A 24,577-nucleotide genomic window follows, 5' to 3' on the forward strand; every position below is an offset into this window, starting at 1 on the left:
AGCCCTTATGAATCTTTTGACTAGGGCCCTTAATACACTTTAAACTATTTTGGAATCAGAAAAAAAGGTCTAAGAATAATTTGTATTATGTTAATATTCTGTTTTTGTTTTTGATAAAAAGTTTTAAAGAGTGAAATCAACTTTGTTACTGTCAAGTCTTAAATTTCCCCAGCTCTTAGTCATTGTGCTAGGTTGCTTGGTATTGTTTTATTCCAATCTTATATATTTTGTTCTCTGTATTGGTTAAGGAAGGACATCACTGTTTTTTTGCAGTTATACACTGTTTATGCATCTGTGAATCCAAATAGACACTCTTAATATTACAAGAAGAATGCAATGAACTACACTTTAATCTGTTTTAGTTTGTTAGCCACCTTGATGGCCCTGTGAAGGCAGAAAGGCAGGGCAAATTTCGTGTAAATAAATAAATATACAGATTACATACTTGGGCATTGCTAGTGTAGTCTGCCATAGAATTCAGTGAACACAGATGAGACTGATTTGTTGATTGCAGCCTAGCTAGAATTGCTACAGTATAAAAAGCCTTATAGTGTGAGAAGATCAGTGGGACTTAAACTTTCAGGTCCATTGTTTTGTGTGTGTGTGTGTGTAAAGTGCTATCACATAGCCGACTTAGGGTGACTCCTGGTGGTTTTCAAGGCCCAAGACTGACAGAGGTGGTTTGCCATTTCCTGCCTCTGCATAGCAACCTGGTCTTCCTTGGTGGTCTCTCATCCCAGTACTGACTAGGATGAAGTCTGCTTAGCCTTTGAGATCTGATGAGATCAAGCTAGTGTAAGCCACCCAGGTCTGGGCCCCATTATTTTACTGAGCTGTAAATATATGACTTTCTATAACTATGTTTTTTGAATTCTGTGGGCAATAGCCTGGCCTTGTGAGGTAAATTCTTAGTTGCTATAATTTAATTATGAGTAGCTACTGTAGAAAATGTGCTGTTTGTTTTGGTTCTAGGAGGCTAGGTTGTAATAAGGCACATACTATTACTAATTTAGTAATTTACTTTGTTTGTAATCAGGGCTTTTTTTCAGGGGGAATGCGGTGGAACGGAGTTCCGGAACCTCTTGAAAATGGTCACATGGCTGGTGGCCCCGCCCCCTGATCTCCAGACAGAGGGGAGTTGAGATTGCCCTCCGCGCCGCTGAGCGGCACATAGGGCAATCTAAACTCCCCTCTGTCTGGAGATCAGGGTGTGGGGCCACCAGCCATGTGACCATTTTCTCTGAGGGCAACCCACTGAGTTCCATCACCTCTTTTCCCAGAAAAAAAGCCCTGTTTGTAATTATGGGCAAATTGGCAGAAATTAACTGTCAAGAAATTGTATCAGTTTTATTTTTTAAAAAGCCATGCAGGAAGAGAGAGGAGAAAGCTGAATAAAAACTGCACCAAGAAAAAACTAGGTTTGAACAATTTTATCTTGGCCAAAAAATATATTAATGCCTGATCTTAAAATGTGATTTGCTATGTTAGCTACTAAGGGTGTACTTAAGTTGCTGTAACTGGAATGCTATTTTTTCTTCTTTTGTATTGCTATTTTCTTTGTTCCTAAGAGCCCCCAAGATTCTATCACAACCCCCTTTTCCATATGTAGAGCAGGAAATTCTGAGACTATAATATCAGATGAGTACTTGTAATGGATAGTTACTCCTAGGGTCACTGAAACCACATTGAGAAAGTAGACAGATTTGAATTAGAAGCGGTAAGCGCCAGGTTCTTCACCTGGGTAACAAAAATGCAAAGCATGCATAATGGATGGGAGATACAGTTCTGGGTAGCAGTGTGTGTGAACAAGATCTTGGGATACAGGTGGATGGGAAGCTAAATATAAGCAGTCAGTGTAATGCAGCAGCAAAAAAAGGCAAACACGATCTTGGGGCGAATCAACAAAGGTATAACATCCAAATCACAGGATGTCATTATCCGACTATAGATTATGTTGGTCATACCTCATGTGGAATATGCAGGTGTGCAGTTCTGGAGGCCTTACTTCAAAATAGGCTTACCAGGTCCACTTGCTCTCTTGGCAGGGGGGCAGATACCCAGCACTCACCTTCTCTGTGTCCCTCTCGTGCATGCTTCCGTACTTGAGTGGTGATGTCACTTTTGGTGACAGCACTTCTAGGTGACATCATTGTGCAGGAACAGGAGCGCATGCACACTTCTCAGAGGGAGCGCTCTTGGGGTGGCCCAATGATATCACTCCTAAGATGTGATGTTGTCACGCTGCCCCAAGAGCGTGCCCAGGAGGCCTATTCCCATGCAGTGCCCCTGCTGGCCAGGTGAGTGGTGGCAGAGGGGACTGGTAACCTACTTCAGAAAGGATGTGGATAAATTGGAATGGGTGCAGAGGATAGCAACCAGGATGATCGGGGCCTGGAGATCAAGCTGTATGAGGAAAGACTGAGGGACCTGGGAATGTTCAGCTTGGAGAAGAAGAGATTGAGGGGAGACATGATTGTCTCCAACAGTGGAATCAGCTGCCTAGGGATGTGGTGACAGTCATTGGCAGTCTTCAAGGAGTGGCTGGATGAATACTTATCAGGGATGCTTTAGTCAGTTCTTGCATTGTGCAGGGGGTTGGACTAGACATTCTGTAAGGCCCCTTCCAATTTTATGATTCTATTATGCACATATTGTAGAATTTATGTTTCCTTGTTAAAGGTCTTGGCATTTTTAAGTGGTGAATTCAGAAGAACTGCTACAACTAGGCTTCAGTTGTTTTCAGTAGGCAGGAAATTTGTATGGGTGTAATTGCCATAGCAACATGGAATCTGACCCTGTACCATAGAATATGATAGGCTGGCAGAATCTTAAGAATCTTGGCTTTCACTTAAAAATATCTAGCCTTTTTTTTTGTTGAGCAATTGCTCTACATAATAATTTCTAACTTGTTAAAGTTATATTAAGTCTCACTGGGGTGTAGAAGTTGTATAGCTAGAGGGATTCTGCAGGAATTCTCATAGTTACTCTTCAGTAATATTGTCACTACTCTCAGTCAAGTCACTACTGTGGTTGCCATGTTTGAAGGGGAGATAGTAATTCCAATTGTCTCCTGACTTCCAGATGAGATTAAAATGCTTTTGTCTGCATAACTCTAAAGCCTCTCCATTTCCGTTGTGTCCTTTTGAACTATAAATAACTTTTTATACAGGGCTTTTAGAGTCTAGCCTTTCTCTTGTGCTGGAGTATATCCCCATATTCCAAGTGATATGCTCCCCATAGTCACGCACTGAGTGTTGAAATTTAACTATGGGAACAGCATTACATAATTGTTGGATCCTTTCAGTTAATGACAGCCGGGAACATTAGGATAAGACCCACTTTATTTATTTCTTTATTTTTGTAGTCTGTCTTTCTTACTGGGTCTTAAGGTGGATTACAAGTATGATAGAACTGTCCAGTAAGCTGATTACCAAATATGATAAAATTAGAATGAGTGCAATAGTTGAATCTAACAACAAATATTCTTAGTAAAATAACATAATGCAGTGTGCCTGAGATTAAAGGACTGGAAGAAAAAACATATTAACCCTCACAGAGCTCTCCTCCTGAGTTGATCCATTACATCATAGCTCACAGCGCATTGTACGCAGGTATCACAGTTTACATCCACCCTGTACAAAGGGTGGTTAGACTGATGTGAGGCAGACTTGGGTGGTACCAATGCAATTCTGCTGCCAGGCCACACGCTGATCGATTACAGGTTTTCAGACAAACTACTAGAGCAGAAGTTTAAGATCACCCACTTGGGAGATATGAAGGCTCTTTTTAATTTTACATCAATGTTTTAATGTTTACTTGAACATCTTTCCACACTGTGGAAAGATGTCTTTTCCACACTGTGACACTGAGAGATCTCTGTCTTTTGGTGCTACACCTCTGAAGATGCCAGCCACAGCTGCTGGCGAAACGTCAGGAACTACAATGCCAAGACCACGGCAAGACAGCCCGGAAAACCCCCAACAACCATCGTTCTCCGGCCGTGAAAGCCTTCGACAATACAACCATCTTAATGTTTGTGTTATTTATGCCACATATAGTCTGTAAGGAGCAATGCTTTATTTAAACTGATGTACTGCCAAGTATTGCAGCTGAACTTGTATCTCTTGTGGTTTTGTGTTTTTTTTAATAGACCTTTCAACTGCTCAAAGAAAGTTTGCCCATTCACTGAGAGAGTTTAAATTCGAATTTATCGGTGATGCAGAAACAGATGATGAGCGATATATAGGTATGTGAGTGCAGTAACAATGAATATGTCATGTTCATTTTTCATTTGTACTTTGTTCTTCATGCTGTGCCAAATCTGATGCTTATCCCTGTTACAGGTGCATCCCTCCATGAATTCTCTAACTTTCTGAAAAATTTAGAAGAACAAAGAGAAATAATGGTAAAGTCTCAGTGTTTTGTGTTAAATGAAAGATTGTTTTTAAAAGTATATAAAAAGTCAACTTTTGTTGCTTACCTTTTTGCTTAAAAGACGCAGTAGCCCTCTTCAGGCATTGCATCGCCACATACTGGCAGCCCACTAACTCCATATATTGGGAGCATGCAGTCCCCATGACATACCCAATGCAGTCACTGTTAGGGGTGTGCACCAGAAAAAAAATTCGGGTTTCCTGTTTCGGGAAAAAGCTTCATTAAAAAAAAGTGGGTGAAAAGCTTTGTAAGCACTCAAAACTGTAAGCGGCAAGCCACTTCGGATTCAGATATTTAAGGTGCTTCAGTATGCTCCATAAAGATTCGGAGCATACCAAAGTGAGGGGGGAAGCTTCGCTCTGCAGTGGCGGGGAAAGGGGCATTTAACCCTTCCCCTTTGATCAGCTGCTTGGTGGGGATTTCCCCACCAAACAGCTGATACTGGGGTTTAAATGCCCCTTTCCCTGCTGCTTCGCAGCAGCACAGAAAGGGGGATTTAAACCCCAGCCAGCTTGGATCAGCTGCTTAGCGGGGATTTCCCTGCCAAACAGCTGATCCTGGGGTTTAAATGCCCCTTTCCCTGCTGCTTTACAGTGGCATGGAAAGGAGCATTTAACCCCCTTGACCCGGAGCTTCCTGAAGCAATAAAAATCGCTTCAGGAGGCTTTGATTCGGGGTGCCCCGCGTGCTGGGCCCGATTCGGAAATCCCGAATCTTGCGAATCGGAAACACCCCTAGTCACTGTCTTGTGTGTAGTGGGCAATGCATGGATTTTCTATGTACATACAACTTCCATTCTGGTTCATGTGTATGTACATGGACAGTCCATATACATGGACAATCCACGAGTTGCACAGTTCACACAAACCAGTGACAAAACTGTGCATTGCATAATGATGTCCTCCTGCAAAGTGTGGTTAGTGGACTTCCAGTTTGTATAGGCATAACATCTGAAGATAATATACAATATAATACATTCTGCCTGTTGTTCTGTCCTGTGTGTTTCTTTTTTTGTTTTTGGGTCCTCCAGAAGTTTCTTATTTATCCAACTGAGACTTTTGCAAGACCTTTCCCCCCTCTCATTTCCCCCAAAATATATCTACTGATCAATATCATTGGATATTAATGCTGCTTAATTCTCAAAGAGAGAATTTGGACCATTCTCTGGTCTTGTTCTTCCAGAAGTTTAGAGAGAAATAGCCATAGAATCTGGCTGCTAGAATTGTTGGCTGAATTTGAAACAGCAATAGATAGAAAAGAACTATTTGAAGAAGAAAATAGATATGGAGTTGGACAAGTACATATTCTGGAAATTTCAGATGGGTAGTTTTGAAAGTTTCTTGTGACAAAAACAACTGTAGAGACTTGTGGTACTTTAACGGCTAACAGATTGTGACAAGCAGGAGCCCCGCAAAACTTGCAAAAAACTAAAAATGGGGATTTCAGCAACCCATGCCAGGCTTTCATTCCCCTTTCCTAAAAGATAGCCTTCCGCTTTGCCACCTTCCTTCCAAATTTCATTCCTCTTTGCACACCCCTCCAAAGGGGATGGGTCTTAGAGGGTGGTGCAAAGAGGAAGGCAGGTAGGGAGAGGGCGGACCAAACGAGAAAGGTGTGTGTTGAGGGCAAAGAGGAAGGGTCTTTATATGGAGGGGGAAAGGGGGAAGGTGTTGGAAGGGAGTGGAAAAGAGGAAGGTTAATTCAAGTCGGGGAAAGAGGAAAGGTGTTTGGAAGAGTGTGTGGAAAAGGGGAAAGGTGCTTGGAAAGTGGTAGTGGAAAAACTGCCCACTGCCTCCCACCCAATCTTCCCTGTAACTCTCTTGTACTCTTCCACCCACCCACAACTCTCTTGACCCCCTCTACCCTTGTGTATAACTCACCCATGCATGCACCCACACACTTTCCCTCTCTCCTCACTGTAACATGGATCTTACTTTGTCTCTGCTGTTGCCCCAGATGCCATTTTATGAGCAATTTTAGAAGTTTAAAAATTGTAAAATGGATTCCGGTGTTGGGGGAGAGTCCAGGGAGATGCTTTCCCCACCACACTTGCTGCCTCTGCCAGGACTTTGTAGCTTTTGTAGGAGAAAGAGGTAAGGGCTGTCCCAGTGCTGTCTTCTTTCTCTGCCTGCCAAGATTGGAAAAATTTATATTTTCTTTTGGTTAGAAAGTTGAAAGCATGTATGGAGTAATAAAAGTAATATGGAACTTTGGGATAATCTGTCCAGCTCTGAACCATTGAAGGAACTGTGGATCATGATAATGCACTGCTGAGTTTTCTGGGCCATAGTATCACAGAATCAGTATAAAATTTTGGGCAGAAAACATTTGCTAAAACATCTGTAATGTAAAGTAGCCTTAGCATTATTTCTGCCAAAATGCTTTGAAAAACTGACATACATATTGCATAAATGTTTTTCTGTTTTGTAGTAGTTACTGTAGCCATAAGCATGACAGTATGGGTTGCTAATGAAACTTGCTGTTAGTGTTGTTTGACAGGATATGGTACTCTCATGTCTTTATACTGATGTCACCTCTCCCCCCCCCCCAGTAGCAAGATAATTCACTTACAGCTATTGTCATTCTTCTTCTTGCAGTGTGGGTACAAGGGAAGTAATCTTCCTCCCCCTGTCCCATTTGTTTCATGAAAGTATCAGCCAGCCTATTCAAAAAGGTTTGTCGAGGCAAATGGCCATCCAGTGACTTACTCAGATTACTCAGATAAATATGGGTGACAATTGAATACAAAGTGTTTCCTTCAACGATATGTTGTTATAATAATATTCGCAAACTTAAAAACTGCCCATCCCATTTGGAAGAACTTGTCTGTAGGGTTTTTTTGCCATCCTGTCTTTTTGATTAATTGAATGCATGCTGACGTGACCAATTAAATAATATCATTTAAGAAAATTTTTGTTTTGTATCTTCCATGGGCCTTAGGTTAAAATTGTCCACTTATTATTATTGGATAACTCAACAAACAGCATATTTCCATAGCTCTGAAACTTCCTCAAGGCAGATATCAAGTAAGATATTTTTGCCCCTTAAGGGACATTTTTGAGTGGAATCCAAAAAATCAAGTTCAACTGGTTACACATTACAAAAGTGTTCCTTCGTTTGCTTAGCGAAAAGCAGTCATTCGAAGTAACAGTGGGTAGTAGGGAAACTTTAATTTATTTGTATCTTTAAATGCTTTAGAATGCTGTTCTCCATCCATTTAGAATATTGTTCTCCATGAAGTTGACTAGATTGTCCTCTCTACTATTGTACTGTAAGAGAATGATCAATAATTTAGCAGCCTGTTTGCTGATGCAAGAGCACAAAACTGAATGCATTTAAACCCAAATCAACGATATCAGTTGTGAAATATTTTTCTCTTCTGAATCTCTTCATGTGCTCTCCATTATAGCATATGTAACGATGGCAGCTCAGAGAATGCAGGCTGGATTTGTACACACATCCATGCTTGTTACATATTCACTGTTTGCATAAACTCCCGGATTCTAAAAATCAACTGATTTTTGTTTGTTTATTTTCATGTTAAATTTCTCAGAGCAACTGAGCAAATTGCACAAAAAATAGAGATACCACATCTCTCTCTCTCTCTGCCCCTATGATTGCAAGCAGAGTTGGAGCTGGTGTGAGATGTTATTAGTGAAACAAACTGGCCCTGCAGAGAGATGAAATAAAGATATTTCGATTTAATTAGTTGGCGAGTTTTTTCATTCTTTATCAGATGAGTTCAGGGGTTGCAAAGCTCAGGTCTGGAAGTTCCCTGAGCTGTGTCCTCTATGTGCTGCCTCAGAGAGAGCAGTTTTCATCAAAATTAGCCTTGATGACTGATTGATCAGTGTTTTGAATTTGGTCTAAAGTAGATAAAATGTCAAGAAAGCACTGAAAAGCACAGCAGAAAAAAATAGGTGCTTTTCAGCACTGACAGTGACAATGAAATTGAACAGATTCTTGTTCAGCTATAAGAAATTCTGTTTTTTATGAAGAGTACGTTTATAGATCTGTAGATCACAGTGCGAAAGAACAAAAATCACAACAATCCGGTGTTTGTAGAAGCCTATGTTTTATACTTGAATAAATTATACATATTAAATTTGCTTGAATATATTACATATTTGTACATTTTTATTTTAAAAAAGTTTTCTAACTAAAGGTCAGCTGGTCCATTGCCAATGAAATGAGTGCAAAATGTTCTTTCAGAGTGGAACACAGAGTAGTAAGTGGGTCGTGGGAGACAGTTCGAAGAATGTGTTTTGGACGACAAATATGTTCATGTTCCTAATGTTTAGTTTGAAAATTAAATGAGTCGCAGGCAGTACAGTTTTCATATATGAACATATACTGACAGCACTGAGAATTTAGGAATTTGGTGGTTAAGTGATTTGGCTGCGAACCAGCACTTTACTGGTTTGAATCCCACTACTGCCATGAGCTTAGTAGGTGGCATTGGGTGAGCTACTCCTCTCAGCCCCAGCTCCCCAGCTGTATTGTGAGGATAATGATAACACTAACTTGTTCACCGCTCTGGGTGAGGCACTAATCTTGTCTAGAAGAGTGGTATATAAGCACAGATTATTATTAAAACTCATATATCTTCCATCCATTATAACATATAGAAGCAAATTTAGGTATCTGTCTGATTCCTATACAGTTTATAGTATATATGTGTGTCTATATATGACTTTCCAAGTGCAACTGAATTTTAAATTATACAATCAGCACTTCTGATTTTTGTATAAAATTCCACCACCTTATGTAGATAATAGAGGTTTGTAATGTATGTACATGAACAGTGTTTAGTGTTTCCCCCCTTCTTACAGCTATAGTAATTCAGATTGTGTTAAGTTTAGATGGCACTGAATGGTAGCCTTAGTCTGTAATAGTGGTATTCCCATTCTTTCCATGTGATTTATATGTAAGAAGCTCCCAGAGGATTATGACTTGAGTCTACAAAAGGATGGAATGATATTTGTAATTGAAAATGCTCTTGATCTTGGTGTTAAAGGAGCTGTGCTTTGTTTTACTTGTTAATATTTATTTAAAATTCAGCTATTAATAATAAAACAGCTGATCTTCAAAATATTAAGCTTATGTTAACATAAACAACTAACTATATCTGCATTGGATATCTAATTCCTAAGATGGCTCCGCTATTTAGATAAAAAAAATTACATAATGGGGCTATGCAGGAGAGATGTCTCTGCAAACCTGGGGCAACCAGAAATACATGCATATATTCAGTTGGTTAACTCCTTCACCACCACCAAAGGAACTTGTGATGTTTGCACATGCACAGTGAAAAAGTAGTAGTCTACTGGGAGGGCTGAAGAGAAGGAAAGAGTCCTGGTGGGGGGGAAGGCTGGTGTATGGTTGTGAATTTGCAACTGAAGGTGTTGTGGAAGAGGGAAAGGAAGGCAATTAGACTAGAAAGGTATGTGATGAGAGCATTGGGGAGGGAGAAAGATGCAAAAGGAGGATTGAAGAATCCAAGCAAATGTGTGACTTGAGAGGGTAATAGAATCAAAGCAATAGGAAATGAGGCAGATAGTTGAGAGGGGAAGTGTTTTCTTTTGTGAAACCTTGTGGGTCCACTGCTTTGTTTTTAATAGTTTTATTTTGATGAGTTTTTTAACGATGTGGGTTAATAGTTTTTTGTTATCTTAGCTGGAAATGGCCACATGCTGCGAGGCAGCATATACATTTTGTAAATAAATATATTATACTTAGCCATTAGTATCAGCTTTTTGGAAGCTTGAACTTCTATAGAATTGTAATTCTTTTCCAGGAAGCTGATATTAATGCAATAAATACATATATTGTTGAAGATCTTTGTACCTTCCCCTAAGTAAACCCCTCTGATGCACATTTATTCAGAAAAGAAAACCAAAAACATTTATTTTCAAATAAACTCTTTCTTTAAAATGGTAATTATTATACACTGATTCTGACAGAATCTGATTATCTGTGGAGCATTTTTTCTATTTTGTGATAAGCACTGACTTGCTGTTTCCACTAAATCCATCCACATTTCTTTTTTATTTTTTGAAAATATCTTATCCCAGGTTTTCCAGTAACTTCAAAGTATCTTACATCTTAAAAAATGATAAAATAAAAAGCATTAATAAAAATGTCAAAATGTTACTGTTGTTGTTGTTATACAGTAATAATAAAGCAGCATATTAGAAAATTAGCAGTAGTAGACCATCAATATAAGCAATCAGTAATGTTTGCTCACTGAATCGCAGTCAGGAGTCAAGACAAGCAAGAAGCTTAACAAAGAATAAAACTAGATGATAAGCTAGTTTTCTAATCGGAACAACAAAGGTGTTGTCCTGAGAAAAAGAGTGGCATGTACTTTAGAAATAACCATTTGCTTTTGATGTAATTGTTCATCTCCATAACTCCATAATAACTACAGAGTGTAAACTTTTCTTCTTCTTCTTCTTCTTTGAAAGGCACTTAGTGTTACTGAAACTCTTATCAAACCTTTGGAAAGGTTCAGAAAAGAGCAGATTGGAGCTGTCAAGGTTTGTTGATAATTGCTTGCCTTTTTGATTTCATTTTATTTCTGTTTTTTTGTTTGGGTTGAAGTAGAGGACATTTGACTAGTGGTATCTCATATGGAAATTTGCTAATGCTCAGCTATTGAATGAACAGCAGACCCTGATGCCAGCAAATGATGTCAGTGCCTATGCTTGGTACTCCATTCAGTAGCCATGTGCTTGCATGGTCCCCTGATTCTATGTTACCACCTTATGATACCCCTCAGAAAAAAGCACCAACTCCCCTTCCCTTTTTAACAGTGTTTAATTGAGATAGTTATAGTTCTCATAGCAAACCAGCACATAAGCTGAATCTGACTTTGAGCAAATTTAGAGGGGCTTTCCCCCTCACCCTTTACTTGGCAGATTTATTTCATTAAAAAGGGTCTGGTCTTTAGCCAGATCCAGAAAGAAATGGGTCTTCTTCTTCTTCTTTTTTTTGATAGCTTTTATTTTATTTTATTTTTTTTAAAAAACAGTATACAGAAGTAAAAGAGAACAACAACAAATTCTTAATTAACTATATACAATTATGTGCATAGATGTGAAATTTGTGATTTGCCGTAGTTTTTATACAGGATTAAGGATATTAGATAGTGATCGACAGGTCAGTATTGTTAAAACAAAGACAACTAGAGTTTTTTCAGTTATTTGATAGTCATTGCTTCAGTTCTGAGTAACAAAAAGTAAGTGCTTAGGTGAATAATGATTTGTAATGGAAATGAATTCAATGAACGGTAACCATTTTGCAATAAAATCAGTTTCCTTCAGATAATGTTCATTCTGGTGGGTGTTCTTCTTTGATGTCAAGCCCTAATCATTATCTTCATGAGGTACAGCTAGTATATTAGATATTACATACATTTCTAATGGATAGCCTGAATCTTCTGATGTTAGCTTAAAAGAGAAAATGCAAAAGCTGCAAGTGCAACATTTAGTATATTGATCATTTAGGTTAATTAAAAAGTCCAAAAATTTGGTCCAAATTTTTAAAAATTATTTTTAAAAGAAGTATAAGTATTTATGGATGTTAAATGCCATCTTAGGGAAACTCTCTTCCTCTTTCTCACAGGAAGATGAGTTTTCTGAACTGTTGACTGCTGTGATAGAAATGTATAACATCTTAAAAACAGAGAATGCTTTTTTCTTTTGAACTATTGTTTCATTTGCATATAAATGAATATGTATTTAATTGCTTACGTGATTAAAGCTAAAGTTTATTTAATTCAGAACATTGGGTTGGCTCCAGAAACTTCTTTTGCTGATTCTTTCTCTGTCAGAGGAAAGGCTTCGCTTAATAGAATCATGGACTTCAGTTTGTTATGGAAAGATTCACTGGGTTGAATCCAGACTAAATATTCCAGTGGCGGAATGGAAGTTTCCTGTCCCTCCCTCTATAGTGAAGCCTACTAATCTACATGGAATGTAGCTCCTGGGGGATAGGTGACCCTGAGGAATCACATGAGGGGGGTCTGCAGCAGGAAAAAGGAAGAATCAGTGGAAATTGCCAATTTAGTCTGGATCCAACTCGCTTAGCCAACTTCTCAAAATAAACATATATCCTGAACAAAATGAACATGTAGCTTTTTCCATAGCTACTTTATAGCTTTTTCCATAGCTACTACGTATTTTAGATCTTTTGGATTGGCATGGCAATGACATCATAAGGACAACATTTCTTTTTAAATTTAGTTCTAAGGATCATTCTCGCTTGTCTATAATGTAGCCTGAGCATCATCTTCTGGGGCTGTATCAGATATTATTTGATGTGACCATATACTCCTTTATCCATAATAAGTATATATGTACAACTAGTTACATGCTTATGATTTTTTAAAAATAAAATACATTAGGATTTTCCAGGACGAAAGAATAGCTTCAAATCTCACGTTCCATAACATAGTAAATATTGCTTTGATTTGAGAAAAATAACGTTACATAATATAATAAAAGTAAATCTCTCATTTTATGTTCATCATTTAAATGTTCTTTAAAGTTTTGTAAAAATATGTTTTAAGAAGTGTTTTTTAAAAATGACATTTGTAGGACGAAAAGAAGAAGTATGATAAAGAAACAGAGAAGAACTACAGTTTACTAGACAAGCATTTAAATATGTCAGCGAAGAAGAAAGAAACTCAGCTATTGGAGGTGCTATCTTTATTATCTTGTCAAAGCTGTTTACCCTTTGAAGGGAAAAAGTATAAATGTTACTTCAGTAATACTGTTTCTTTTGAAACTTGAATGCCAGCAGCCGGTTTTCTTCTTAGTAAAGAATAGGGGTGTGCACTCCTAAAAAATTCAGAATTAATCTGGAATTACCAGAATACCGAAGCGGCAAATCACTTTGGGATTCTGGTATTTAGCTCACTTCAGTCTGCTCCGTAAAGATTCGGAGCATACTGAAGTGAGGGGGAGCAACCCCCCCACTCCCCTGGGGGAAACCCCCCACCCCCCACCCCACTTACCTGGCAGGCAGGGAGAGGTGAGGCCAATCAGCTGGGCGGCGGGGAAGCACGGAGCTGGCTCCACGCCACCTCCTTTGCTGCCGCAGCAACCAGCTGACTCTTCCTGCCCCTCAAGTGGCTGCCGCGGGGGAAGAGCTGGAAGGAGGGGGGAGGGCTGGAGGGAGGGGCGTTTGCGAACGGGGTGTGGAGCCTTCTACCCTTTATGCTCTTCCCCTCTCCAGCTGGCAGGAGGCATGGGGGAAGAGCTTAAAGGGTAGAAGGTTCCATGCCTTGTTTGTGAATGGGGCGTGGAGACTTCTAACCTTTAAGATCTTCCTCTCTCCAGCTGGCTGGAGGGAAGGGGGAGAACTTAAAGGATAGAAGCTCCCTGCACTATTTGCAAATGGTGTGGGGAGTGTTTTTCCCTTTAAACTCCCCCCCTCCAGAATGCCCAGGAGGCCCTTTAATCTTCAGCTGGCCCGCAGGCCAGCTAAAGTTTAAAGGGGTCCAAAGCTTCCCGAAGCGACCTGAATCGGTTTGGGAAGCTTTGATTCGGAAAACCCGTAACTTTTGTTTCATATATCATAAATATGAGGAACTTACATTCAAATTGCATATACCAAAGATGCATACGTCTTAATTTTTGTTTTGCTTAGATTTAACACTAGATATTACAGGAGCTGATTTTTATCATGCTACTTGAGCTGTATTATCTAAGGTGTTAACAGTAGCCATATTTCAACCTCCAGCAAAAAATATAATTGCTGTAATAATCAATGCAGAATGAATTCAATAACACAAGTAGAATTTTCTCTTTTGCTGTTTAATATATTTGTGTCACAGTCCAACAGGGAGTTTAGGTGTAAGAACATAAAAGGTACTCTGCTGGATCAGACCAATGGTCCATCAAGGCCATTTTCCTATTTCACGCAGCAATCAGTCAGTTGCTTTGTAGGGCCAACAAGCAGGGCACAGAGGTCAAGGCCTTCCCTTATGTTCTCTCTTAACACTGCTATTCAAAGACTTATTGCCTCTGAATGTGAAATCCCTTTAGTCGTTTTGACTAGTAGCTTAATTTCACTGAAATCAGTTGGCTTAAACACACTCCGTTCTTTGTTGGATTGTGGCACTCTGCACATAGCATGGGTTTTGAACTTGCTGCCGTAGGATGTACAAATCTTAAAGCAGCCTTTTTTTAATGTAGGCAGACAACCAAGTGGAACAAAATCGAAAGCATTTTTATGAGCTATCACTTGAATATGTGTGTAAGCTGCAAGAGATGCAAGAACGAAAGAAATTTGAGTTTGTAGAACCTGTAAGTACTTTGTTGTTCTGTACAGAATATTTTTACAACATTTTAGAATAGGGAGAATGCAATAACTAGCAGAGAGAGAAAAAGAAACTTCATTCATCAGAATCCAGGTCAAGGCCCTGCGATTGCATGCTCGAAGTCATTTTATCTGATCTTATCCGTGCAATATTTTTCATATGCAAGCTGAGTAGATAAAGGCAATGGATGATGAACTGCTTCACATGTTTATTGAGCTGTGAGGGTGTCAGTGCTCCATGGTGATATCTGACATAGTTGCATTAAGTGTATGAAGACTATATGGCTTGATGTTGCTTTAATTCCATCATTTGCACTTTTGAGTTCAGCTTCCTTTTTGGCATCTTTTTAAAAAGTTGTCATTGTAACCTCTGTTTGTATGGGTTCTACAGGGCTAAGGAAGCACTTTCACACAATTGTAAGTTAAGAAAAATTTTTCAAACCTTTTAACAATTAATACAACACAGTTTTTTTAACACCAACTCAAAAGTGTAACCATACAGAAACTTAACCAACAGTGTCTTTGAAAACTACTCAAGGTGAACAGTTCAACTTGTTGGATTCCACCAAATGATAGAGTCCTTTGCCACAGTCCTTCTAATTTGAAGCAAATGGAACCCAGGCTTCTATCCTCCTCTTGAGGAATTACAGTCCTGCAAAAACAATACAATCCGAGTAATAACACCAAGCACATGACACATATACCACTTTTAGTCATATTCATGTACAACATTTCTGATTACCTTATTCAAGGTGATAAAGGCACATTAATTTTTATCAAGCTCCCAGCAGCCAGTCTCTTCCTCAGCTGCTTGGCTCCAGATACTAACTCTGTCCTACTGGCTAAACCAATTAGCTCATGGGGGTTACATCTTCTTCCTCTAAGGCATTTAGTTTTTCTCTTGTATTCTGAAGTTATGGTGGTCTATATGAGGTTTAAAAAAATTAAATCATTGTTTTTAAACTGTTATGCAGGATAGGAGGAGAAATCATTCTTTGTTAGTCTGTGCTTGAAAAAAGTTCTCCTTGTATTTCAGGTCCTGTCATTTTTTCAGGGCATGTTCACTTTCTACCATCAGGGCTATGAGCTTGCCAAAGATTTTAACCACTACAAAATGGCTTTGCAGATCAATATCCAGAATGTAAGTGGTACTCTTTTTAAAAAATTAAAGCTTTTATTTGTAAGTTAAATAAGCTTCTTGTTTGTGCTGCTGTATTTACTCAAAAGGAAGATTACTTTTTTAAACCCTTTTTGGCTTTCTAAATTCTGTGGGTCATCGTCCACTCAGGTATGTAGATTTTTGTCTGTAATACATCGGTGTAGTGTAGTGCTTCAAGAGATGGACTAGGATCTGGGAGACCCAGGTTCATTTCCCTACTCTACCAAGGAAGCTCACTGGGTGACCATGGGCCAGTCTTGCACCCTCAGCCCAACCTATCTTACAAGGTTGTTGTGATGGAAAAAATGGAGGAGAACAGAATGATGTAAGCTGCTTTGGGTCCCCATTGGGAAGAAAAGCAGAATATAAATGAAGTTTAGAAGATTGCTCAGTGGTGCTATGCAGAGACAGTAGGGGGTTACAGCTAGGGACAGCCATTGCATTCTGGGGGCTGTCATTCCACTCCCAGAGTATTCTATCTGGTCTCAGAGACCTTTTTGGAAAATCCATTCCACATTTGCTTTGCAACTTTTTTTGTGTTGTGATGCATTTCAATGGATCCCAGGCAAGTAAATTGGCATCCCTGGCTCCCATTATCTCCAATGGGCCTTCAAGCCTCTCCTATTATTTCCAATGGGCAATCCTCCTGTCATTCCCTTTAGTATATGGCGGGGGGGGGGGGGAGAGCAAAAAAGAAAGGAGGGAGCAAGGGAGAGAAAAGGTCAGATGGGAGCTTGCTGCTCCCCAGCCAGCTAGAGTCTCTCTTCCTTGCTCCATATGGAAACTTCGCCCAAGGCTTAAATTAGAGAGAGAGAGAGAGAGAAATGTCCCCGCTGATTCTCTAGGAACTTTCTGCTTTCTCCTTTCCCTTCCCCTTTGCTTTCTTCTGTCATTATTCCGTCTCATCTTCCCCCACAGTCCCCCAAAAGAAACATCACTTTTCTTCCTCTCCTTTCCAGTTTGTGAGGCGACAGGCAGGAGATAGGGGGGAATGCTTGGCGTGTGTGCGTCCTCCCAGCCCTCCCGCTCAGTTGCTCCGCAGCGTGCATGTACCCACCCCGGCACCCCCTCCGGTGCCTCTGCGCCTGAGGCAGTTGCCTGACTTTCCTCCCTTGACGCGCCGCCCCTGGGGTTGATGTGAAAGGTGATTCACATGGAGAATGTTGGAGAAAGAGTTCAGACTCATCCACTGACAAAGAGACACGGCAATGAAAGCAACGCAATGTCTGGCAAATGTTGTCTTTTAGACTGCTTTGAGATTTAAGAGGAAAGAGGAGTCAGGTGGACTTGCTGGCCTTGGAAACTGTAGTTCCCTGCCTGGTAAATGGTAAGAAGCAGTTGGAATGAGAGTGTATGGATTTGCTTTTCTGCTAGCGCTGACCCATGTTTCTCGCTTGGAATAGTACTCTACAACTGCCTTTTGCTTCTTTCCTTATGCTTCAGACAGGAGTTGCCTAGTAGTTCAGTCCTTTTTTAATGAGAGAACCCACCCCCGAGCCTTCAGGTTTTTCAGTACTTTAGCACATTAACTATAGTTCTTAGTGGACATTTTAGAGTTAGTGGACATTTTAGATAGCAAAGAATGAAGATGCCCCTGCTGGATTGGTGATGTCTCTTGGAAAAATGTGACCTCCTAGCTTATAGAAACCAATGGTGGTTGAGGGATGCTGAGAGTTACACCCTTCTAAACCCAATGATTTCAATGGATTTAGAAGAGCATAATTTTGTTTAGGATTGCACTTCCAGTTGGTTAATTATTATCTTTTGCCATAGTTTGGCTCTTGAGGTTAAAAAAAGCTTTCTTTTTTTCTTTTCTTTTCTTTTCTTTTCTTTTCTTTTCTTTTCTTTTCTTTTCTTTTCTTTTCTTTTCTTTTCTTTTCTTTTCTTTTCTTTTCTTTTCTTTTCTAAATTTGAAGCAGTATGATCCAAAGCTATTTGTGAAGTTACAAGGTGTAAAAAGTGAAAATAATTATTTTATTTTGTAGTCTACATTGCACTGCTGTAGGATAGTGATTAAGTAGTTGGGTTGCAAAACAGCATTCTGCTGGTTCCCACTACTGCCCTGAGCACAGCAGATGGTCTTGGGTAAGCCACTCCTCACAACCCCAGCTCCCCAGCTGTATTGTGGGGATAATAACAACATCAACTTCGCTGACCCCTCTGAGTGGGCAATAAGTTACCTGGAAGAGCAGTATATAAACACACTATTTTGTTATTATATTGACTACTATACTATTAAAAACTTTGTTTATACTTACCTGTTTGGGGGAGGGATTGATTTAAATTTAGTCATATACTTTTAAGTATAAACTTCTCTGTTTTTTGAGGGGGAAGTCTTACATTCAGGGTCATTTTTCTTTGGAATAAATATGGCATTTCATCTTTATATTGAAGCTTTAGGGGATTTATTGCCACCTACAGGCTAGCAGGGTGTATAGCTGGCTGAGCCATAGAAAAATACAGCATTTCTGCCCAATATTGTTCATTCTTCCATGGAAGAATATTTTTTTTTACACAATCACTTTGAGGACCATATCATGCAGTAATTGATGTCCTTAGGCTTATGGAAACCCATGTTTATGTTGTGGGACAAAGTCTGCATGTAACTTTTTACTGTAGTTTATGCTAGTGCATACCCAGAAGACATTACATAAATGCAAATTCACTTTTTGTCTATTTTTTAAAAAATAGCTGTCATTTTATGTGAAATATTATGCACCAGTATTAGTGTTTCTAAAAAATGGATTTGATTATTTTTGTAACTAAAAATATGGTTTTGAACATCTAGTTAAGGATATCTTAGATAAGGATATCATAGACATGCTATTCATGTCTATGACATGTAGTACACATCATCAACCAATCATATTATATAGATGAATATAAATATCTGTATCCAGTGAATAGCCAGCATTAAATTTATGCATTGGTATTTGGATGGCTATCATAAAATTCTAACTCCAGTGAAGGTCAGTAGAAGGTGAAGCTGTTACAAGCTTCATGGATTGCATGTGTTTCTTAAAAATTGAATATTGGCAGTTATAGAAAACAACATTGGTACAGGTATATTGCCATAATTTATAGGATTCTTTTCAAAACTCTGAAGAAAATGGTACAACAATATTCAAGGAATTGTTTATGCTATAAGAATATATTGCCACATACATGATAATAATTAGGAGTGTGCATAGGAAAAAAAATTGATTGATTCAGGTTCAGCAATACGAACCAGAAAAAAAAATTCGGTAATCCCCGAATACTGAATTCATTCTCCAGTTTGGTAATACAGAACAAAGTTGGTGAAATTTGGCCATTATTTCCTATGGAAAACTCAATTCAGAAATTTCTGGTGGCTGGGGTGTGTGTGTCATTTTTGGACCAAATTTTCAGGGGAACTACTACTAACTCTCCTCTAACTACCCCCCAAGTTTCATGACCCCCAAACCAAACTGAACCAAGAGAAACTCTTGCAACTCAGGCCAACAAAACCAGTGTCATTTATAGCAGCCAGGCACTGGGTCCAGCCAGTGGGGGAACACCACAGAACAGAACCAAGCAATCCCCAGCCACAAGCACAAGACAATGGCATGCACCAAGCATAGTTGCATAAGATGGATCCCATTCTTTCCCTTTGGAATCAGACTAACGGTGAATGTGAGACATACTATGCTCTTGGGAAATCCAAGTCATTCTCTCTGCAGCAGCCTTCATCTTCAGCCAGCATCCCTACCAATCCTGCAATGAGAACAGTTAACAGTAGAATAACATAACAACACATTACATGATTTCCATCAGCCATCCCTCCCACTCCTGGAGTGAGAAAACTTAAGTTTAGTTAACATTAGCTTTATTTGGATGTTTCTGTGGGTTCCCTCTATGACACATGGTGTGTGTCATTTGCTGCTTTCCCTGACCTCTCTGTCTGACTCTTATCAACCCAGTAGCAAGAGATCAACAGTTCTGGGGCCTCCCCCCCCCCGCAATTATCTGCAGACATTTGTGCTAACACAGGTTGGTGGTTTTGTGGTGTGTGGGGGGCAAATTGCAATGTCTATCTCCTGTTGGTTTTCTACCTAATTTTTAAGTCTTGGGAAGAGCGTTTTTCATCACCTCATAGACTCCTAGAGGATGCAGGCCACAAGGTGGGCTTACTACATTCACTCTGGAAGTCCAGAGTTTGGAAATGGAAGAGTTGCTCTCCATGGGAGCAGGCAAGTGCAATGCAAGCTGACAATGTTGCCCACATTGTTGCTTAGTTGTTCGGTGGAAAGCGACTTGCAGGGCTCTGCAAGGGTAGTCCATGACTGTGGCCTCTGCCGAATTCTAGCTCATATGCTGCATGTTCCCAGAGGGGCCGAGGGCACACCGGACCATCCCCATCTCCATGGACTTCCTGGCGCCGGCCGTGGGGGAAGCCTGCTAAGACTGGGCAGGAGGTGGACCAGCAGAGCTGGACCCTTCCCCCATCCTATCTGCTGGCAGGAGGCCCCTCTTGGTCTGCTGGTCCAAGGACTTCCGCTGTCTGGGAGATGGTGAGCCAGTCCTCTTGGCTGAACTCACCCTTGCCCTTTAAAGTGTCACTCTCAGAGTCATGCTGTGCGGGTAGCCTGCTGCTCCACCAAATGCTAAGCACGGTGTAGGTGAAGTTCCAGCAAGTAACAACATCAGTGATCAGGTGATGCTTTGGCACACCTGTCCTGTTCTGCTTTTGGTGCAGTTGGTGAGTTGCTTTTGTGCTGCGCAAGAAGTGACTTGTGAGTCGCCAACATTTCTGGAGGAGACACTGGAGCTCTATAGTTGTGGGGTCCTCAGCGGGTTCCTCGGAGGAACCCAAAGCAAGCATGTCCTTCACCAGGAGGTGAAGTTTATGGGCTGCCCAGTAAATGTCCTTGTGGCCAACTTTCAACACTGCTTTCTTCATGTTTGCACCACCATCAATCACCATTTATCCTGTGGCAATGATACCCTCACCCTCATCCAGTCCCCTAATTCACTCATCAAAGTGGCAGTCATGTTTTCCACTGTGTGCGCCTTGTTGAGAATCTCAGCATGGAGAAAAGCCCTGTGATAGCCGGCCCAGCTTTTTCTCATCTTTTCCTTCCTGATGCTGTGTGTCCCACCCTACCTTGAAGTTCATCAGGTTGCCACCAGTAAGCAGTAAACGAGTAAGTACACGTTGTAACTGAGTGCAGGTCCAGATGTCCGATGTGAAGTGCACAGTTCTCCTGGTGGCGTGAGATAATTCTGCCTTCACGTGCTCCTTGGCAGCCCTGTAAAAGGAAGGCACGGTAGTCCTGCTCAGCGTGATGAGAGCAGGTGGCATGTACTAAGAAGCTAGTGCCTGGAGCAGCCCTTGGAAGCCAAAGTGCTCTACTATGAAGAAAGGCTGCCTGTCTATGGTCATCATGTCCAAGATCTTCTGAGTGATGAGCCTAGATGCCCTCTGGATACCCCCCTCTTGATGCCATGCACACCAAACATCTCTGTCAGAGATGCTTGGTGTCCCTTCCCTACTGGAAACCTGGGAGGGGGGACGAGTGCCAGAAGAGGTTAAAGGCCGACACTCTTCCTGACTTGCTTTCAGCCGTATGGTGCCAGTCTCCCCCACCCCCAAGAATCACCACCTGGTAGTGCTGCTTTGTGTGGTTTCTCAGGCTGGTCATCAAGGGATGATTCACATCCCTCCCTCGACTGACCTGGGGCCCTACAGTGCTGGCCCGGTGCATACTGAGGATCCTCCGTTGTCTGGAAGTGCTCCCAGTTATTGGAGGACAAGAGGTGCCCACACTGCCTTGCAGCTGTGAGCACCCCTGGAGACTCCTCCTGTAAGGTGCTTGGGCCAGACACGCCCTGTCTAGGCTGGGCAGAAGATGGCTGAGAGTGAAGGGGTGGAAATGTGGGGGTCACCACTTTCACACTCTCTTCCTCTTTCTCCGCCATTCTCTCCTCTTGCTTTGCCATGAAAGGCCTGCTGCTGGCCTCAGAGAACACTGGGGCAGAATACTGGGTGGGCCCTTCTGCCAGTTCCTCTAACATTCTCAGTGTCCCTGAGGTGAGCACTAGAAATGGAAAACTGACATCCCTCAAACCCACCACAGAAGACTACTCATGCTGCTTCTCCTGCTGCTGGGTCTCAACAGCTGCAGGAGGGGGAATCCTCAGCAGCAGGCCCCTGTTCAGTATCAGCTCCTGCCTCAGGCACTTGTGGTGGGTGTGGTAATCCTGCAGCTGCCTCAGGAAAGAGGGCCTTGTGAACCCTTTTGCTGTCTGGTGAACGGCAGCTGTGCTGGCGTGAGCCTCCTCCACTCAGGTGGGAGGAGAGCCACAGCTCTCTCTGCCTCCTCCCGCTTCCCTCTAGTCTTGTCCCTCGCCTTTTCCCCAGGGCCCCTCCCTGGTCTCTTGTCACTCTTTTTTCTGTCCTCCGGAACCTACACTAACTAGTAGCTAACTTTATTAAATAGCTCCCCCCCCCAAAGCACCTAGCCAAAAATGAGAGTTTGTTTTAAAACCTACCTACCCTCTCTACAAGCTTACTTTTGTGGGTCTAAACCTGGAGATGGACACACAAATCTCCTTTTAAAAGTCCCTGTTTTGGTATGTGGTGGCACTACACTAGCAAGCAGCTGAATTCTTCAGGAATTAAGCTATCCTTGAACCCCAATCTATAGGTAAGTCTAATATGACAACCCCCACTATTTTTAATGTGCCTGGACTGGCTCTAAGGGAGCCAGAGGTGGGCAGGGGAAACCTAGTTAAATTAAATACACTAATGGGTGGCCTATTTATCTATAGAATTTGTCTAGAACCTGAACTCTTCTTAATTCTCTACACCAGCCTATTAAAGGGGGGGAAAACCCTCATTTGGTCCTTAAAGGCTAGCAATTAAGTTTTTCTTTACAAGACCTACAACTAGCCTATCTTAAAACCACACCCTCTCAGGGTACCCAAAAAGTACATCCAAACATCACTAGGCAATTTAAGTTAACAAACAAGCACCTCAACAAACACCCCCCCAGAAGAAGAACAACCAACAACAATTGAACACTTGACCAACCCCCCAGAAGAAATAACTGCAAAAACACCAACCAAACTTCTGTAAAGAAAGTGCAACAACAGGGGAAAACAGCCCCACCCCGAAGAACAACCAGAAAAAAATTAACAGTGACAAAGAAAGCACCTACAACAGGGGAAAACAGTGTGTCCCCCCAGAAGAAATGAATTTAATGAAATGAACTATAAAACTCCAAACAACAAATTACCCACACAAAAGGATAAAGCACCCCCCACAAAGAACAAGCAGCAAATGTAAAGCAGTAAATAAATATACAGCCAAAAAGCCCAACTAAAGCATCTCTCCACACAGCAAAAAAAAGCAGGTTTTAAAATGCAAACTAAAAACTCTCCCCCCCCTCATCCTATTCCTTCCAGACACTGGGGTAACCTCCCCCCCAAGAGAGAAACAACCCAGTGAGTCTAACAACTCTCAAACCAGGTGCAGTGCAGTTCTCAGGTGCAGTAGCAGACTCAGAAGTCTTCCAACCCAGTGCAGGTCTCAGCAGAAGGAATCACTCATGTCAGGATCCAGGCAGTCACAGTCCAAAGCAGGCCAGCCAGGGTTCCAGCCCAGATCACAGAGAGAAAGAGCCAACCACAGCCAGGAGCACCAGCAGTGTCTCTCTAGAGCTCCAGGCCAGAACAAAATGGAGGCGGAATGGAGCAAGCTTCCTAATTTAACTGCTTGCAGCAGTTTAAAAAAGGCACTCTCCTTCTTGAGAATCCCGTTGGCCAGAGGAGAGCTGCTACAAGGATTGGTCACTCACTCCCCCTCCCTTCTGCCTCTGCCTCACTCCCCCCTTTGTATTACCAAATTATATGGTAATACAGATTTAAGACCAGTAATACCAATGTAGGTAAAATTCGGTAATTTTACCGAATACCAAACCCAAATTGCACACCCCTACTATTGTTGAAGTAGAGGAAGATTTACATATTACAATTATATGTCTTTATGTGTGCAGACATTGGTATTGGGCATCTTACCACTCAGCTAAGTGTGGGGAAACTTCCTCCTACATAAGAGGTTTTCTCTCTGATTAGTTGAGTAGAATGGTAGGTTAGGTACTACAAACTGTTGTTTATATCAGTTAATCTACCCTTTCCCATCAATTCATTTTTCATTCTTCAGGAATTTGTAGATAAATTGATTTTGTTGACTTAAGGCATTAGAACTAGTTGGAATTTCCAGGGGTTCATTGATTAATATTTATGAATGGCTAGCTGGGATAATATCAAAGAAATCTGTTGCCTGGTAAGGTTAATAACTATGTGAATTTTGTGACTGTAGAAAATTTAAACTGTTTCTCTGATGAAAGGGAACTTAACCAGACTCTAGTTGTTTCTGGCTTTTACAGTCCAGTGAGCTGATCTATTTGATTCTCTTACAACAAAGAAAAGAATTTTCTCTCCTTCTCTTCCCCAGCCTTTCTTTTTAATCCAGGCATCATTCCTGATACATGTTGTCTAGAGAGACAGTATATCAGCAATATGAAACTGTTTCTGAAAGGAGTTATTGATTATTCTGTCATCTGGGTTTTTCCCTGAATCTGGCCACTGGAGTTTTATCTGTTGTTTCAACTCACTTTATTTTTGCAGCTAATA

At 41.0% G+C, this 24,577-nt stretch overlaps 1 protein-coding gene across 2 annotated transcripts in view; it reads left to right on the top strand.

Annotated features, from left to right (window-relative positions):
- ARHGAP10 (Rho GTPase activating protein 10) overlaps positions 1-24,577 on the top strand; it is a 204,992-nt gene that overhangs the window by 36,691 nt on the left and 143,724 nt on the right. For both annotated transcript variants that reach the window (XR_008597748.1, XM_054990139.1), the window contains exons 2-7: positions 4,151-4,246; positions 4,344-4,405; positions 10,902-10,973; positions 13,035-13,136; positions 14,637-14,747; positions 15,797-15,901. Coding sequence is in view for 1 of the 2 variants with exons in the window: in XM_054990139.1 (XP_054846114.1) it covers positions 4,151-4,246; positions 4,344-4,405; positions 10,902-10,973; positions 13,035-13,136; positions 14,637-14,747; positions 15,797-15,901 (548 nt within the window). In the remaining variant the exon portion in view is untranslated. The remainder of the gene's footprint in view (positions 1-4,150; positions 4,247-4,343; positions 4,406-10,901; positions 10,974-13,034; positions 13,137-14,636; positions 14,748-15,796; positions 15,902-24,577) is intronic.

The sequence above is a fragment of the Eublepharis macularius genome, chromosome 10 (assembly GCF_028583425.1).
Source record: "Eublepharis macularius isolate TG4126 chromosome 10, MPM_Emac_v1.0, whole genome shotgun sequence".
NCBI lineage: Eukaryota > Metazoa > Chordata > Lepidosauria > Squamata > Eublepharidae > Eublepharis > Eublepharis macularius.